At 37.8% G+C, this 14,407-nt stretch overlaps 1 protein-coding gene across 1 annotated transcript in view; it reads right to left on the reverse strand.

The window, feature by feature from the left end:
- Positions 1 to 14,407, reverse strand: part of CPD (carboxypeptidase D) — an 84,634-nt gene that overhangs the window by 43,209 nt on the left and 27,018 nt on the right. The window contains exons 3-7 of the mRNA XM_035027647.1: positions 11,880 to 12,022; positions 11,161 to 11,330; positions 9,970 to 10,319; positions 9,098 to 9,289; positions 7,422 to 7,589 (exon numbers count right to left, since the gene is read on the reverse strand). Coding sequence (XP_034883538.1) covers positions 7,422 to 7,589; positions 9,098 to 9,289; positions 9,970 to 10,319; positions 11,161 to 11,330; positions 11,880 to 12,022 — 1,023 coding nt within the window. The remainder of the gene's footprint in view (positions 1 to 7,421; positions 7,590 to 9,097; positions 9,290 to 9,969; positions 10,320 to 11,160; positions 11,331 to 11,879; positions 12,023 to 14,407) is intronic.

Genomic DNA, 14,407 nt, shown 5'->3' on the forward strand with positions numbered 1-14,407 from the left:
ATCTCAGGAAACAAACTGAGGGTTGCTGGAGTGGGGGGTGGGGTGGGCGGGATGGGGTGACTGGGTGACAGACACTGGGGAGGGTATGTGCTCTGGTAAGCGCTGTGAATTATGCAAGACTGTTGAATCTCAGATCTGTACCTCTGAAACAAATAATGCAATATATGTTAAGAAAAAAAAGAAGAAGAAGAAGATAGCAGGAGGGGAAGAATGAAGGCGGGGAAATCGGAGGGGTAGACGAACCATGAGAGATGATGGACTCTGAAAAACAAACTGAGGGTTCTAGAGGGGAGGGCGGTGGGAGGATGGGTTAGCCTGGTGATGGGTATTGAGGAGGGCACATTCTGCACGGAGCACTGGGTGTTATGCACAAACAATGAATCATGGAACACTACATCTAAAACTAATGATGTAATGTATGGGGATTAACATAACAATAAAAAAATAAAAGTAAAAAAAAAGTAATGATGTAATGTATGGTGATTAACATAACATAATAAAATAAAATTAAAAAATAAAGAAAAACTGGAACCTTCATACATTGCTGGGGATGTAAAATGGGATGGCAACTGTGGAAACCAGTTTGGCAGTTCCTTAAAAAGCTAAACATGCAATTATCATATGGTGGTATTTCCATCAAAAACTAAATATGGCTAAATGAAGTAAGTCAGTCACAGAAAGACAAATGACATATTATTTCACTCATATGTGGAAATGAAGAAACAAAACAAATGAACAAAGAAAAAAAGAGACAGACAGAAAACAGACTCTTAACTATAGAGAATAAACTAAGGATTACCAGAGGGGAGGTGGGTGGGGGAAGGGGGAAATAGGTGAAGGGGATTAAGAATGTATTTATCATGATGAGCACTGAGTAACGTACAGAATTGTTGAATCACTATATTGTACATCTGAAACTAATATAACACTGTATGTTAACTACACTGGAATTAAATTTTTTTAGAAAGCACTAAACATGGAATTACCCAAAAGAACTGAAAGCATAGACTCAGATATTTTATACCATTGTTCACAGCAATATTATTCATAATAGTGAACAAATGGAAACAACCCAAATGTCCCTCAATGGAAAAATGGATAAATAAATTGTGGTATATACATACAATGAAATATTATTTGGCCATAAAAAGGAAAGAAGTATTAATAAATGCTACAATATGAATGAACTTGAAAACATTATGCTAAGCGAAAGAAGACACAAAAGATCACATATTGCATGATTCCATTTCTATGAAATATCCAAAACAGGCAAGTCCACAGGGACAGAACACAGACTGGTTGCTACCAGGGCTTGAGGGGAGGGGAAAATAGGGAGCAACTGTTTAATGGGTAAGAAATTTTCTTTTGGGGAGATGAAAATGTTTTGGAGCTAAATAGAGATGGTGGTTGCACAACATTGTGAATGTAGTAAACGTCACTGAATTGTTCACTTTAACATGATTAATTTTATGTTATATGAATTTCACCTCAATAAAAAAATTAATATCAAAATTTACAAGGAGGAATTTTACTTTTCTCTATAGTCTTTCAAAATCCTTCTAAATTGTTGACACCAAAGAAATCCTCTTTTAAATTTCTTTGCTAAGATTTCAAAACCCATTTAAAGATTTTATGACGAGAAAACAAAATATGTCATGGAGAGGGAGAGGTAGATGGCGGTAGAATAGGAGGACCCTAGGCTCACCTCATCCCATGAATACAGCTAGATAACTATCAAATCATCCTAAATACCCCAGAAATTGATCTGAAGACTGGCAGAACAAATTCCACAACTAAACATAGAGAAGAGGCCACATGGAAGAAGGTAGGAAGTGTGGAGACACGGTTTAGGAGAGAAATGGATCATGGCCACTGGGGTGGAAAGAGAACCATGGTTGCAGAGAAGGGCGAGAGACAGAGGGATGCACAGGGGAAAGCAAATCCCCACAGCAACTGGTTTGGAAAGCAAAAAGGCCTGACTTCCACGAGTCCTTGCAACCAGTGAGGCTTAAAACCTGGAGGTTTAGGGGCTCCTGGGTGGCTCAGTCATTGGGCATCTGCCTTCAGCTCAGGTCATGATCCCAGGGTCCTGGGATCAAGCCCCACATCTGGCTCCCAGCCCGGCAGGAAGCCTGCTTCTCCCTCTCCCACTCCCCCTGCTTGTGTTCTTGCTCTCGCTATCTCTCTGTCAAATAAATAAATGAAATCTTTTTTTTTTTAAAGATTTTATTGTTTTATTTGAGAGAGAGAATGAGATAGAGAGCATGAGAGGGGGTAGGATCAGAGGGAGAAGCAGATTCCCTGCTGAGCAGGGAGCCCGATGCAGGACTTGATCCTGGGACTCCAGGATCATGACCTGAGCCAAAGGCAGTCACTTAACCAACTGAGCCACCCAGGCGCCCCTAAATAAATAAAATCTTAAAAAAAAAAAAAAAGCCTGTAGTTTTAAAGGCCAGCATGCTTGGCTCTGAGAGAGCTTAGAGGACATTGGGGCTGCTCTTGAAGAGAAGGCAGGAGAAACAGCCCATGGACATACAGCATGGAAGCAGCAATCTGAAGAGCACCCGGGGCACACAATGGGGAGGTTACTTGCTCATTTCAGACTGTGTCCCAGAGAGGCAGCATTCATGGAGATGCTCCTTCAGTAACAAGGAAACTGGCCAGAGCTATCTCCCTCCCCCATCCCTCAGCATAAGGACAGGGCCACCTGTGGGAACAAGTACAGTGCTGACATGCAATACCTAACTTGTTTACACCAAGCCCTATACACCATACCCCCAACTTCCCACCTCCATACTCTGGAAGAACCACCCTTCCCAGTCTCGCTTGCTTGAGTCCCAACCTGGTGGGCCCCCTCCCCCAGAAGACTGGCCCAACCCCTGCCCACAGTGAGTCTCCTGAACTGGGAGTTCTGTAGGGCTTCAGTTCCAGTGGTGGTGGCAACAGATCTCCTTTCACAAGCAAACCAGAGCATATTTAGTTAAAACTCACCAGATTCAGGCCAGGGACCAAACACTGCCCATAACAGGCAAAGAGAGCCTCTGCAGGCAACTGGCCTGAAGGATAAAGTAGCCAGGACAAAACAGGAGAGCACACACAGAACACACTGAAGACACTCCTAGAAGCACCAGGCTTTTAGGGGAAGAGGGGATGCTACACAGAGCAGGGTAATACAGGAACTCTTCATAAGGCCATTATCCTCAAGATAGAAGATATAGCTGACTTTCCTAACACAGAGAAACAGGCACAGAAACTTAGATAAAATGAGAAGACAGAGAAATGTGTCTCAAATGAAAGAACAGGACAAGGCCATGGCTGGAGATCTAAGCAAAACAGATATAAATAACATGCCTAATAGAGAATTTAAAGCAATGATCATAAGGATACTCACTGGACTTGAGAAAAGAGTGGAGGACATCAATGGGACCATTAACACAAACATAAAGAATAACAGCAGAGTTAAAGGGGTCAATAAATGAAATGTTTGATGGAATGAACAGACCTAGAAGACAGAGTAATAGAAAGTAGTAAGTCTGAACAAAAGAGAGAAGAAAAGAATTATGCAAAATGAGTCTAGACTTAGGGAACTCAGTGATTCCATCAAACATAATAACATTTATATTATAGGAGTTCCAGAGGAAGAAAAGTTAGAAAGGGGGGCAGAGAATTTATTTGAAGAAATAACAGCTAAAAACTGCCCTAATCTGGGGAAGGAAACAAATATGCAGATCCAGGAGGCACAGAGATCCCCCAACAAAATCAACAAAAGTAGATCCACACCAAGACATATTGTAATTAAAATGGCAAAATACACTGATAAAGAAAAAATACTAAAAGCTGCAAGACAAAAGACAGTTACATAGAAAGGAAACCCCATAAAGCTATCAGCAGAAACCTTCTAAGTCAGAGAGGAGTGGCATGATACACTCAAAGTGCTAAATGGGACCAAGAATACTCTATCCGGCAAGGCTATCATCCAGAATGGAAGGAGAGATAAAGAGTTTCCCACACGAACAAAAAAACGAAAGGAGTTCATGACCAGTAAAGCAGCCCTACAAGAAATACGAAAGGGGACTCTTTGAGTAAAAAGGAGAGATAAAAAGTGACAGTATGAAGGCAGTTAACACAAAAGCAGTAAAAATGAATATTCCTGTAAAAAAATCAGTCAAGGAACTAATGAAATAAAAGAATGTAAAATATGACACCATATACCTAAAACATAGGGAGGAGAGGAGTAAAGAATGGGTTCAAATTTAAACAACCATCAACTTAATATAGACTGCTATATGCAGGAGATGTTATATACAAATCTAATGGTAACCACAAATCAAAAACCACTAATAAATTTGCAAAGAATAAAGAGAAAGAAATCCGAATATATCACTAAAGAAAACCAGCAAACCATGGAAGAGAGACAAGAAAGGATAAGAGAAAATCTTCAGAAACAACCATAAAACAAGTAATCAAATGGCAATAAATACATACCTATCAATAATTACTCTGAATATAAATGGACTAAACACTCCAATCAAAAGACACAGACTGACAGAATGGAAAAAAAAACAAGATCCATCTATATGCTGCCTACAAGGGACTCATTTTAGACCTAAAGACAGCTGCAGATTGAAAGTGAGGGAAATGGAGAAACATCTATCATGCAAATGGAAGTCAAAAGAAAGCCAGAGTAGCAATACTTGTACCAGACAAAATAGACTTTAAAACAAACACTGTAACAAGAGACAAAGAAGGACACTATACAGTAATAAAGGGGATGATCCAACAAGAAGATATAACAATTGTAAATATTTATGCACCCAGGGATGCCTGGGTAGTTCAGTCAGTTAAGCATCTGCTTTTGGCTCAGGTCAGGATCCCAGGGTCCTGGGATTGAGTCCCGTGTTGGGCTCCTTGCTCAGCAGGGAGCCTGCTTCTCCCTCTGCCTCTACTTGCTACTCCCCCTGCTTGTGCATGCTCTCTCTCTGACAAATAAATAAAATCTTTAAAAAAAATTTATGTACCCAATATGGGGGCACTCAAATACATAAAACAGTTAATAATAAACATGAAGGAAATAATTGATAATAATACAATAATTGGAGACTTTAACACCCCACTTACATCAATGAACAGATCATCTAAACAGAAAATCAACAAGGGAACAATGGCTTTGAATGACACACTGGACCAGATGGATTTAACAGATATATTCATCCTAAAACAGCAGAATATACATTCTTTCCAAGTGCACGTTTACACTCTCCAGAATAGATCACATATTGGGCCACAAAGCAAGCCTCAACAAATTTAAAAAGATCGAAGTCATACCATGCATCTTTTCTGACCACAATGCTATAAAACTAGAAGTTAACCACAAGAAAAAATCTGGAAAGACCACAAATACATGGAGGTTAAATAGCATGTTACTAAACAATGGATAGGTCAATCAGAAAATAAAAGAAGAAATAAAAAAGTGCATGGAAACAAATGAAAATGAAAACACAATGGTTCAAAACCTTTGGGATGCAGCAAAAATGGTTCTAAAAGGGAAGTTTACAGGCAAAATATGTCCTGCAAAGAAACAAGTGCACATGACTAAGATGTATCCCCCACCATGCCAAGGTCTTGATACCACATGTGTAAATCTGTAAATTATTTTCATTGGAATGTAACTAGTATTATAAACATCATAAGTGTGTACTGTCATTCTAAAGTGGCAGGTAAAAAGAATAAATAAAAAATAAATAAAATAAAATAAAATAAAATAAAATAAATGGCAGGTTAATCTAAATGCCATCAAATCTCAACTGTGATACTTTATTAGATATTCCAACATATGTTGACGCTAAATTACTTCCCTTACCCCTGGTGCTAATACCTTGTGCTCTTTCTTTTAAAAAACAGCTTTACTGGGATGAACAGCTGACCCCTGAACAACAGGGGCTTGAATTGCATGGATCCACTTACATGCAGATTTTTATCACTACAGTACTAAAATGTATTTCTTAATGATTTTGTAGAAATGTAGAAATGTATTTCTATAAATGATTTTCTTAGTAACATAAAATTTTCTTTTTTCAAGCTTGCTTTATTCTAAGAATACAGTATATAATATATACAACATACAAATACTATGTGTTAATCAACTGTTGAGTTATCGGTAAGGCTTCTGGCCAACAGTGGGCTCTTAGTAGTTAAGTTTGGGGGGAGTCAAAAGTTATACATGGATTTTCAACTGCACAGGGGCTAGCCCCCTTAACCCTCATGTTGCTCAGGGGTCAACTGTAATTCACATAACATACATCCATCCATTTAAAGTATATAATTCAACGTTGTTTAGTACATTCACACGGTTGTACAACCATATCTAATTATAGATCATTTCATCATGCCAAAAGAAAACCCTATACCCATTATTAGTCACTCCCATTTCCTCCCACCACTATTCACCATAGCCTGAGGCAACCACAAATCTATTATCTATCTCTATGCATTTACCTATTCTGAACATTTCATAAAATGTAATCATATATGGTTTTTGGTGACTGGCTTCTACCACTTAGCATATTTTCAAGGTTCATTTATGTTGTAAAATGCATCAGGACTTCATTGCTTTTCACGGTCGAATAATAGTCAATTGTATGAGTATGCTACATTTTATTTATCCAATCATCAGTTGATGGATATTTGGGTTTATACTTTTAGGTTATTATGAATAATGCTACTACGAATATTCATGTACAAGTTTACATGTAGACATATCTTTTCAGTTCTCTTTGGTATTTACACTTCACTCTTACTCATATAGCCCTAGTTGGACATTGTGATGATTTTTAATCTTGAACTCCTGCTGAATTATATGAAGGTATATAAATCCAAACACCACAAGAAAATGAGGCTATTGTACTGCAGTTAAATTCATAGTAAGGAAAAAAAATAAGAGAATGTCTTATAAACCTACATAAAAGAGTATTAAATCTTAGGGAAGAATAGGACTAAAGATTTCCAGTTTGTTAGTGTTTAATTTTTCTGAATGACAAAGAGTATGTTACCAAATTCCCAGTGAGAGGGATAAATATAAAACACATGTGAAGGATAAATATAAAACACTTGAAGAACTAAGTGTGGGGGGTGGGAGAGGAGGGAGAGAGGGACAAGGGGAGAGAGAGATGGGGGAGGGAGGGAGGGAGAAGAAAGTGGGGAGGTAGTATAGGGGAGGGGAAGAATGGGAGAGGAAGGGGGGGAAATAGCCAGGAAATTGGCTTAAAAAGCAATGAGAAAAGATCTTTATAACTGTCTGCTGTAAAAGCGATAATAGGATACCCATTTTAAGATAGCCTAAGACTATAAACAGATAACATTCCACCAGGATTTTCAAATGCTCTCAACAAGAAATAATTACTGGAATATCAAGTTGCTATTACCTCCATGCAGGTTTGCTGACAGTACAAACGGATAGGACTTCATCCAGCTCATTACAGCAATAGTTTCTGGTTGGGTAGGATCTGTGATCTGAAAGAACTGGTCTGGGAAATTTCGGTTCAGGTCAAAGTTGTTGCTGTTGTTTCTGCCAATTACACTTACTGAATCTCCTGTATGATAAAGTATTTAAATTTTAGCCATGTTTCATTTACATTTTAATCCAACACATACTACTTCAGCTATCTTAACTCAAAGGTAAATGTGAACACATCAGGCTTCACTATGATTAATCACATTATGATTAAAACACACATTTTCTGGTATTGTACATTAAAAAAGTATATCTCTTCCAGATCTTTTGAACAGAAAGGTAAAACCATTATCCTTTCATTTCTGCCCTCTGTTCATACTTTGAAGGGAAAAAAATCCAACTGTATAAATTATATTAGAGTATTGGCTCAAAAAAAAGTACTGCTCAATTGTCAATAATCCATACACAATGACATGATCACAATGTTGAGTGGACATGACTAATCAGAGGAAGGTTCTATTGTATTGATATACACATCACTAAAACATCGTAAAGAAATAGACCAAATGAAAAGAAGAAAACTGTGATATGCTTACATTAAAGTAATCACAAAAAGGTAGTCAGTCAAGAACACAGTTGGAAGTTTAACCTGATGAAGAAAGGGTTGAATTTAAATTTACTCCTTTTTAATAAGGAGCGGGAATCCTATTATAATCATAGTGATGAGAAAAATTTGCAAGTGAATGAGAAAAACCTACTGGAGGGTTCAGTAGTAGTAAATAGTTTTATCTCTCAGAAAGGTCTCAAAAGAGGAAGGTGGAGGGATTTGTGAGGCTGACAAAGAATAAGGTCCTTAGCGAAGTAAACTGAATAATAAAAAATGGATTAACCTGGTCATTCATTAGGTGATTCTCTCAGTGTTCAGTCAGTGAGAGTCATGTGGTTGCATATTCATATGGTGGTACCTACTCTACTCACTGGTATGATTGCCTGGAAGGAACCACAGTTTGGGAAAAAACAGTTTCTCACATTCCTAGCGTTCCGCATAAAGTGGCCCCTGTAAGCAAGTTGCCCTGGACCCTGCTGACTATATTGCCCCAGGAGAGGTGGGCTGGCCCAGAGGAGGCAGAGAAATGGTACTCAATAACTCAGCAGGTTTATAATATGCATGCATGGGGAGCACAACTGGGAGTCAATTTAGAGTTACCGGCTTCAAAAGAAATTTGGTTTGAGTTTTCACCTATGAGATAGTGTTCCCAATACAATAATTTAACAAAATTACTATGTAACAGTAATTTAAAAAAAATAATTAAACGTATTTTATTAAGTTATTTGTTAATTTATTATTAATCAAATAATTAAGTTCTTTAAAATTGGTAGAATGGAAAAATTTATTAAAATCTTATATTATTTTTTTAGGAAATAAGAGCCATTACCAAAGTGGAGAACTCCATTAAATATAAACTTGATATCATAACTGTTGAATGAACTAGCCAATCTTACAAGAATACGAAAGCCAGAACAATTATATAAGAACAAAATAATAAATTCCAAGGAAACAACCAGTTCAAATTCTCTTCTACTCCCAAATAATCATGCTATATGATAATCAAAAAGGTTAAGCATTAATAGACAGCTATTCTTTACCTTCCTGGGCCTTTTCATACCCATCAGGATTCATGGATGGCATAAGGTGAATTCTAGTGCTGCGAACTAAATCTGTCACTTCAGGGTCTGTTCCAAAGTTCTTACAAAGGTATTCCATGAGGTTCAATAGCAGTTCTCGTCCAACTACTTCATTTCCATGCATATTTCCAATATACTTAAATTCTGGTTCACCTGTAAACAAAATAATTGCATGGAAGAGTTTTTTTCCTTTTTATTTTAGCATGGACTCTATTTTTTCCCCAACATGTAAGACCCTGAACCAAAAATTTAACAAAAGATATTTTTTGGCAAAAGAAGCAGGAAAAAGTATCTTATAAAGCAGCTTCCTTATAATATATATGTCTGAGGAGGCTCAAAGCACACACACACACACACACATACACAGATATGCACATGCCATATAATATGAAAATAAAAATACTATTAGCAGAAGAAAATCTAATCTATGCAGTATATTAAATACTGTGCCTAATATGGATTATTAAATGGATTTCCTTTTTTTCTCGCAAAAGATTGGTTACATTTCTTTTTTTCTTTTAAAGATTTTATTTATTTATTTGACAGAGAGGGAGATAGCGAGAGCAGGAACACAAGCAGGGGGAGTGGGAGAGGGAGAAGCAGGCTTCCCGCCGAGCAGGGAGCCAGATGGAGGGCTCGATCCCAGGACCCTGGGATCATGACCTGAGCCGAAGGCAGACGCTTAACTGACTGAGCCACCCAGGCACCCCTGGTTACATTTTCTTTGTTTCAGTTATACATACTTAAGGTGACTTTTCTAGATGAAACACAGAAATATGGTACATAGTTCTGAAAGGCACTACTGAAATTCTGTATAAGACCATGCTAATTACCTGGTTCATGGACACCTGGATTATCAGATATCTCCATTACATAAAGTTCTCTTGACTCCACTGATTTTCCTAATGAATAAAGCCGGGTGATGTTAGGATATTCATTGGCAAACCTTCTCAAGAAGATTTCCATATCCGGGAAATGGTGGTGGTGAAAGTCCTTGGGCTGAATTGGCTGGTGGAAGGATTGTGTTCCAGGAAGATTATTAAGCAGAGCAACTGTGCTAACAGTTACTACCACCTCAGTTGTGTCAGGGATTACGGAAGCCACGGTTGGCCGAAGGGAAAAATTCACCTTTGTGGCTGGTCCTTCTTTCACTATTATATTATTAATTGTCAGTGGCATATACCTGAAAAAAATTTTTTTGAAAAAGTAGGTGGCTTGGAGTTAGATTCAAACACACAATGCTTTAACATTATAAAAGCACAATAGCCTTTTCATACTCTTACACTTAGTGGTCTATCAAAACTCAAACTAAATAAAGATAAATGGGTAAACTCAAGACTTTTAGGATATGATCTCAGAGAATCCCAGATTAAGTCTTTAAAGAACTATTTCTCTCACCCTCATCTCAGTTCCACACATTAGAATGCTTACCAAAAACTACATGCAAAGGAAAGAGTAATATGAAAGATGGAGGTCATTAACCCACTGTAACCATTGCTACAATACTCAAAGAAGGGATAAACCGTCCAATTCTTGGCTGTGCTTTTTCAAACTTACATTCCAACTACTTTCGTAAATAGGAAAGTTCAAAATTAAATGAAACATTTTCAATTAAATCCTTAGCAAACTGAGCTTCCAGAAAGGAGTCCGGGGAGGTGAGAAACCACTCATTTCATATATTAGAAAGCTGATGTTAAGACAACTTTTTAAAATGTCTTTCCCAGAGCTCCGAGTTTCTTCTACTCTGTACTCAATTAGCTTTGAGGCAATGCTTTACACAGCTGACCATCTTTTTAAGTGTTTGAAACTGTCCTTCCTCACAATTTTACAATTATGCTTCATATCCAGTTATACTGTTAGACTATGTTACAAAAGACTCCACAATACTATTTTTTCACTATAAAAGGGAAAAATCAGAATACAAGGAAAAATAAAAGCCAGATACAGTAAATAACATTTCCTAGACTGTATTTCTGTCTTAGCTATAAATAGAGGCTTGATATTTTTAGATTCTAAATTCTTACCCAGTTGAAACAGCTGTAATGTTGTAAGTTCCAGGAACAAGTAATCTGTGGAAATCACCAAATCTGCCTGTTATGATATTATGATTAATACCAGCCACTGAGATGGTTGCGTTCTCTAAACCAGATCCCGTGACTGAATCTTTAACAAATCCTTTAACTCCAATGTGAACCTAAAAAAACATGAATCAAAGTAGACTGCATAACCTCTCTTCATTGATGCTAGAACTGCTTAAAAAAAAAAAAAAAAAAAAGGTTGCTTCTCTATTTTCCTATGCTCCAAGTGAAAATAAAATATAGACAAAAAATACTGACTCTTAAACTTGGTCATATGTGTCTGACATGTAGACTAGTAATATGCTTTTGAAATTCCCTCTCCTCCAAACCAGACTTCTAATTTTCTCAACAAGTAATAATTTCTCATTAAGTAATAATTTCTGGTATATTCAATCATATATTACCCTGTCTGATATTTAAATTAAACTGATGTCCATGGTTCATATAGTGGTCAAAGGCTCTCTAGCAAATATGATCACATGACATTGTAAGAACCTGACAGTACAAGTTTGGCTGATTATTTCAGTCTATAATGTTCTAAGACAATCAGAGAAAGCCCTCCAGAGGAAGAGAACTGTTAAGGATTGTTATTCCAATGCAACTGAATTTCTCCCTTATATTATCCGCTATTTCTATTCCCCAACCTTCCAGTCAGCTACTTTTACCTTTTCAATCAATGTGATCAAAGACTCACGATTGTTCTCCCATTCTTGTCGAAGCTGCGAAGCAGGTGGGTACTTGCAACAAGATAGCTCTAATGTGATCTCAAAACAGTTGGCCCATACATAATTGTAATCTTGCATACCACCTGTAACATAAAGGAAAAAATAAGTTTACTCTCAGAAAGACCAAAAAAATTAAATGAGCCATCTCTGCATCTATAAATTTTCTTTTCATAACATTGTTTGAAATTGGGGAAGGCTCTTGGATTACAGAGCAGACTAAGAAGGAAGGTTAAAGGAATATACACTGAAAAGGAATATACATAAAGGAAATGTATTTGACTGATAGGATGAACAATTATGAAGAGCACAAACACATCAGTTAATAACAACAGTAATAATGATAACAGCTTTACATTTGGGTGTTTGCCATATGCCAGACCTGTCCTACGAGCTTTGAGAGTATTAACATTTAATCTTTACAGCAAGTGTATAAGGTAGGTATTATTTCACCCATTTTATGTGAGAAGTAGGATACAGAGAGAGAGGTTAAGATTTTTGACAGCATGAGCATGAAAGGTACACATGATCTTAAAGTTGTGAAGGATGTTCATGCCAAAGCATTATTAAGTGCCTACTATTCTAACTGTATTTCCCTTTTCAAGAAGGTGGCAAGAGAAAAAAGAAAGGCCAAACATAGGGTGGTGCAGTTACACAAATGGGGGAGGGGGGAGAAGGTGAGACACAACAAACCCTTTCAAAATGTGTTCAATGGAAGAGGAAAGTAAAAAGGGGAGTAAGCCTCCACAGCCGACTACCTTCACCACTTCTACACCCATATAAGCCCACATACTCATTCTGTAGAAAGCTTATTACCTTATCATTCCTGTCACTTGATTTTTTTAATAGACTTTATTTTTTAAGGCAATTTTAGGTTCATAGCAAAATTGAGAAGGTACATTTACCCCCTGTCCCTAAACAAGCATGGGCTCCCTCATTATCAACATCTGCACCAAAGTGGTACATTTGTTATAACTGATGAACCTACATTATTGACATGTTCTTACCACCCAAAGTCCACAAATTACATTAGGGTTCACTCTTGGTATTGTATATCCTATGGGTTTTGACAAATGTATAGTGACATGTTTCTACCATTACAGTATCATATAGAGTAGTTTCACTGCCCTAAAAATCCATTGTGCCCCACCTATTAACCCCTCCCCCTCCCTAACCTTTGGCAACCACTAATCTTTTTTTTTTTTTTAATTTTTTAAGATTTTATTTATTTGTGAGAGAGAGATTGAGAGACAGAGAGCATGAGAGGGAGGAGGGTCAGAGGGTGAAGCAGACTCCCTGCTGAGCAGGGAGCCCGATGTGGGACTTGATCCCGGGACTCCAGGACCATGACCTGAGCGGAAGGCAGCCGCTTAACCAACTGAGCCACCCAGGCGCCCGGCAACCACTAATCTTTTTACTATTTCCATATGGCTTGGCCTTTTCCAGAATGTCATATAGTTGGAATCTCACAGTATATAGCCTTTTCAGATTGGTTTCTTTCATTTAGTAATAGGCATTTAAAGTTCCTCCATGTCTTTTTATGACTTGATAGTTTTCTTTTTAGTGCTGAATGATATGCCATTGTCTGGATGTACCACAGTTTATTTTACCTGTTTACCTACTGAAGGATGCGTTGGTTGCTTCCAAGTTTTGACAATTATGAATTAAGGCACTATAAACATCTGTATACAGATTTTTGTGTGGACATAAGTTTTCAACTCCTTTGGGTAAATACCAAGGAGCATAGTTGCTGGATCATATAGTAAGAGTATGTTCGGTTTTTTAAGAAACCACCAAGCTGTTTTCCAAAGTGGTTGTAGCATTTTGCCTTCCCCTATCACCAATGAAAGAGAGTTCTTGTTGCTTCATGTCTTTGTCAGTATTTGTTGTCAGTGTTCTGGATTTTGGCCCTTCTGGTAGGTGGGAAGTGGTAACTTGTTGCTTTAATTTGCATTTCCCTGATGACATGCAATGTGGAGCATCTTTTCTTTCTTTTTTGAAAACTTTATTGATTTACTTGAGACAGAGAGAGAGCCCACACGACTGGGGGGAGGGGCACAGGGAGAAGCAGACTCCCTGCTGAGCAGGGAGCCCGATGCAATGCAGGGCTCCATTCAGGACCCTGGATCACAACCTAAACCGAAGGCAGATGCTTAACTGACTGAGCCATCCAGGCTCCCCATATCTTTTCATGTTTATTTGCCACTTGTATAACTCTTTTTATTTAAAGATTTTATTTATTAATTTGAGAGAGAGAGAGATCAAGTGGATGGAGGAGCAGAGGGCTAGGGACAAGCAGACTCTGCACTGAGCGCAGAGCCCAACGTGGGGCTCAATCCCATAACCCTGAGGTCATGACCTGAGCCAAAATCAGGAGTCAGATGCTTAACTGACTGAGCCACCCAGGCGCCCCTGCCACCTGTATAACTTCCTTGGTAAGGTGTCTGTTAAGGTCTCTGGCCCACTTTTTA

This window comes from Mirounga leonina, unplaced genomic scaffold (genome assembly GCF_011800145.1).
Source record: "Mirounga leonina isolate KUSES-001 unplaced genomic scaffold, KU_Mleo_1.0 Mir_200, whole genome shotgun sequence".
In the NCBI taxonomy this organism is placed as follows: Eukaryota; Metazoa; Chordata; class Mammalia; order Carnivora; family Phocidae; genus Mirounga; species Mirounga leonina.